The 5,150-nt window shown below is 40.1% G+C and overlaps 1 protein-coding gene across 6 annotated transcripts in view; it reads right to left on the bottom strand.

Moving 5' to 3' along the window:
- Positions 1-1,698: 1,698 nt before the first annotated feature.
- Positions 1,699-5,150, bottom strand: part of PDE7A (phosphodiesterase 7A) — a 78,877-nt gene continuing 75,425 nt past the window's right edge. For all 6 annotated transcript variants that reach the window (XM_065829824.2, XM_065829827.2, XM_065829826.2 and 3 more), the window contains one exon: positions 1,699-3,880. In XM_065829824.2, coding sequence (XP_065685896.1) covers positions 3,669-3,880 — 212 coding nt within the window. In that variant the 3' untranslated portion in view covers positions 1,699-3,668. The remainder of the gene's footprint in view (positions 3,881-5,150) is intronic.

Below are 5,150 nucleotides of genomic sequence, written 5' to 3'. Positions count from 1 at the left end.
GGATTGAGTGTGTGATTTGTGGTACTCTACAAACAGCCATGGTAACAGCCATATAAAGTAGTTTACATTTATCTTATAGGGACTATAAATCAATGTCATGATAATTTACTTGCATCTCCTCCAGGACTGGAATGCTCACTTCTGCTGTGCAGCAGGAATAGCACTAGAATTAGTCGTAGAACAGCACAGCACTGTTAATTCGGTTAGATTAAAAATAAATCATCAGGAGTCAGTGTGAAGCGTAGGTCTCACCACAAACTGAGCAGGAAAGTTTCCCCATCCCCTCATACAAGGGGGTTCCCCTGACAGTCCCTTGGTGTGGCACAACCAGCCCCCTCCCAAAGGGCCACAGCTGCAGAACAGCTGGCCCAGAACCCTCCGCTGAAATCCCCATCTTCTCTCAGAGACAAAACCTCTGCTGAAAGTGTTTCAACTTACTTCATTTCAACTCTGACATTTGCAGTAATTAACTGGACAGAGTTACATTAACTGCAAAATTCAGGACTTCACTGATGTATTAAACAACAGCTAAACATTTACAGTTTGAACTGCTGCTGGGAGGTGCAGGTATCCAGCACCCCTGAAATACAACATGTAGCAAGCCTTATTGGTCATGTAAAATTACGATAAATGTCACCTGCACAAGAAAATCACAAAGCTGCTGTCAAATAATTTATTTCATACTTTTCTGTACCTTACTTTGTATCTTTCTACTTGAAATAGTCTACACATACAACACCGCTGCCCACAGAAAAACACCTGAAGCAGGAGTTGCTCAACCTAGGGATGTTCACATATGTGGACACAGACCTTAGATGTAAGCAAAGGCGGGTGTGTATCTGTTAGCAGAGAACACAGCCCGCTGGGAGCAGGTCTGTGCAGTGCTCTGACATCTATGGTGGGGACGTGGCCTCTGTCCCAGGGACATTTCTGGACCCTTTTTTTTTTTTTTTTCAATTCACATGTCAGTAGCTGCCATGTACACTGATGGATGGGATTAGAACCAGTTTGTCTAAATCCAGTCTGGTAGGAAGAGACAGAAACCCATTTCCAGGAAAGATGGCTCAGAACAGTTATTCACGTTTACCATGTCGACAGGCTGTACTGTTTCCTATCGGAGCAGATAAACCTTGCTGACAAGAAGACTGCAAAAAGTTCAAAAAGCACAGGTTGTTCATAAGTATATTCAAATATTACTATACATATATTTGTAAATTGATTTAATTTTCATTAAAATGCATATTAAAATATGCTTATAAATAGCCTGTAACAAGCACCAAAATTTATATTGCTGTTGAGACCTTTTAAACCAAGTCACATTTCTTTAAAAAATGTGAGTCATGGAAAACATCATCATATACCAATTTTAGTGGTTGTTCTGTAAAGAGCTGCAGGATTGGCATATGCTTTATTCAGAAACAAAGAGGAATCAATACTGTTCCACAAGTAACCCTACAAATCTGTGCAGTCTCTCTGTAGTAAGTTACTCACACGCAGCTGTTACCTCTTTGTCCTGACAGCTCCAAACACCCCTGGCAAGCATCACCCTTTCAACAACAAGCTGCTAAAATAAGGGTTTTCTGTTAGCGCACGTGATAACGGAGGCTCATTATTCACATTTGATCCTTCCCTGTTGAAGTCGGACAACAGCGAGAACTTGGACTGACAGCAAAGGAAGTTCACGCGGGTTCAAAAAAATGGTTTCATTACAAATTTATTTCTTTAAACATGGCCACTTTGAGATTAATGATACTACTTCAGGGAACGTGAATGAATAATAAACAACTCAATTTTAGAAGAGAAACAATCGGGTAAGTCAGGATTTGCTTTTCAAACAGTAAAAGGCCAGGCTCCAAGAGGCAATCAATTCTGGCATGTGAGGACTAGTATTTTTCAAATCCAAAAGTTGGCTTAGTCTGACAGTGGAAGCTGACTGCAACCTTAGCTACCTTTCCATAACGCTGAAATCGGTCGTAACTTAAATGTACAGGAGCGTAATGTGAAAAGACTTGTTTTTTATTAATTAAAAGTTAACAGCAACAGGCACATATTAAAATGAATATGGCAAAGCCTTTACAAATGGCTTTACGCTGAAGCTCTCTCCCAAAAATGGCTGTTGCAACAAACTGTAAACAGAATTAATAAACAGTCTTTTACAATAATAACAGGGAAATACAAATAAACTAAAAGAAAGCACCAGTTTCTCAAACTAGATTACAGTTGTGCTTACTGTACTTAAAACAATGTAAAACAAATTACAAAAATGGAATGTTTTAAGTTTAAAATTAGTCCTTTAATTTTGTCCTAAAAAACATTTTCTCCTTTTCCCATCAAAAACCCATTAGTGGGTAATGTTTCAGTAGAGGGAGGAATACGTAAACAATGCACTTTTTCTTTTTAATTATTATTTTCAAATCAAAAACAAATTTGGTCACTTAGCTTTGTGCATAGTTTAAGGCATCTGTAGCAATTTGTTACAGTTTCCTCCCCAATGTGGCTGTTCATGAAATTGTCACATTCTAAAGAATAAATTAAAAAAAAAAACAAAAAACGAAACAAAACCAGAACACAACAAAAAACAAACAGAAAAATGTTGCCGTTCAAACCCTTCCCGATACCCTCCCACCCTCCCCCGTCCCAGACATACTCACGCACCCACACATACACACACGCTGCAGCGAAAGGGGCATTTGTACCCTTGTTCTGAAGGACACGCTTCCCATCCCACTTTATTTCAGATTGGCAAATACCCTGAGCTGATTTATGGTGTTTTAGACATTCCACCTTTTTCTTGCATGTGCAGTTCAAGTGTACAATAGTGAAAACAACATGCGATGTTTCCACTGCAGAATCGCAATGCAGTTCGGACGCTTCCCCCCACCCCCACCCCTTCCCTTCCCAAATTCAGAAGTGTTTTCTGCCGTTAAAAAATTGCATTCCCATACAGCACTGGAGTAAAGCTTGGCTGTGCTCTATGATGAATGCTCAGTTCCCAGTGCACAAACAAAATTATGGCAAATGGGAGGCTTTTCTGGCATCCAAAGAAACAAGAGCTGCAGTCTCGGATTTGATCTTTTTCTTTTAAAAAAGAAAAATAAACAAAAAACAACCAACGAGTTAGTGGTTCCTTCACAGCCATGCGCAAAGGTTTTAAGTCTAGAACCAATAGTTTCAGAGTCCATTTGTAAACATCAAGTCTTGCCAGAGGCAGCAGAGGATGGGCACTTCACATTTCCGTATTAAAACAGGGGCTGAGTGGAAGGTATGCGTTGGACACGTTTATGCAAGTCTTGCTAAATTCCAAGGAAGTGGAACAATCCATCTCGAGTCTCAGATTTGAAGACCGTATTCCAAATTTCACCAACAAACCAAAGCCGTGTGGCACAAGGAAGCTCTGTGCTGTTCCTCCAAGGCTCAGTCACTGCTGTGCTTTGCATATTCAAGGTTCCGAACAAAAACCAACTGAGGCGTAGGCATATTGCTCTGTGGTCAGATCTCGCAGTTTAAAAAAATTCTGGATCAAATGGTCTGTGTCAAAGGAAAACTTGGAAATAAATAATGCTGGCATCATTTTACCATTTTACCAAAACCTTGGGCAGGCAAGTATCTCTTTTAATCAAACTGTGCAGATACCAAGAGAAGAGGCAGTTTTGTCGTGAAGACTGAGGTCAGGACAATCGAGGTTCCTGAGGTAATATGTCTGAGTCCATTTCCTCAAAAGCGGGGTCGGCGTCGTCACCGCTGCCGCACTGTTCCCTCTGCACCCCCTTCCAGCTGGCCTTGTTCAGTCCCAGGTGGCCAAGCATCGTCTGCGACAGCCGCGTGTTGGAAAAACGGGCCCACTCCCCAAACAGTGGTTCCACTAAGTAGGTCATAAAACCTTGGAAAACAAGCACACACATCATTTCCAAGTGAAAAAAAAAAACAACCCTCAAACTAAATATCTAAAATAAAATTTAGTGGCAAAAATAAACAACGCGTATGACTATCCTCAATGCGTCAGACTATTCTTCTCCAACGTGCACTTCAAAACTCATTTCGATATTTAGGGCATCTTTACAAAAAACCTCTCAAAATGTAAGAGATTTTCCTTGTCAGTCAAAACAACAGCATTACATTGGGTTACAAACTAACCTTTTGTTCACAACAATGACCAAATAAAGGAAAACTCTGGAGAACATGTGGGGAGGAATCCAAAAATCAGCACCTATGTCACACGAATTGATTTAGAAGACCTAAGTTTCTAAAAGATAGATTTTATACCAAATTACCTACAAAAATAGACAGTCTGAACTATGTAACAGAGGGGAAAAAAAATCTGAGATTATTTTCACAATATGAAGCTGACTAAAAATACATTAAAATACAAATTAGAGAATTTTTTAAACAAAAAGGTCACAAAACTTCAACACACAAACATTTATATGCGTGTGTGTGTATGCACGTGTTCTTATTTGTAGCGCCTATCTGCATGAACCAAAATTTCAATGGTAATCTGTCAATTCCAGAAATGTGTGATTTTCTAACATTCTAAACTAACCAGTGCAGCTGATCGAACAGATCAGCTTTTGTCTCTAATTTAATGCACTCTATTTGTGGAAATATTCATTTTTTACTGTGCTTTTAACTGAGTCCTGTTCAATCTACATTAGCAACTTCATTAAAAATAACTATAAAAAGTCATTTTACTATTTTAAATCCAACTCAAGTTAGTAAAAAAAATAAAAATTACATAATGGCTATTCACCTTTCTCCATCAAATCTCTGCCTGCCAGCCTTCCTAAGACTGCATTTAAAAGGAACACTATGGAAGCTAAACCCAGAGCACTGCAAGGGCACCAGGGGCTGCACAGGCAGGGGAACAAATGCTCCTCTTCCCAAACCAGCCACTTGGGGTGGGCATTAGCACAGAGCAGTCAGACAGCGGCCACCCGGGCTGAGCGGGCTCTGTGCGGAGACACAGAGGCTTCGTCTCCAGGACTGGCAGGGCAGAACCTTCTGTAAGCCCTCAATTCAAGGGAGAAATGTTACATAGCAAATGGAAAAAACTTGCTCTTTGCAACGAAGTGCCGCCACACTCACACACACCGAGCAGGAACAACCTCTTGGAAATGTGTCTAAAAGGTACTTTTTTCAAATTGCATCCTGAA

This window comes from Patagioenas fasciata, chromosome 2 (genome assembly GCF_037038585.1).
Source record: "Patagioenas fasciata isolate bPatFas1 chromosome 2, bPatFas1.hap1, whole genome shotgun sequence".
Taxonomy (NCBI): Eukaryota; Metazoa; Chordata; class Aves; order Columbiformes; family Columbidae; genus Patagioenas; species Patagioenas fasciata.
The sequence above is the reverse complement of the archived record's forward strand: the minus strand, read 5'-3'. Positions and strand labels throughout refer to the sequence as shown.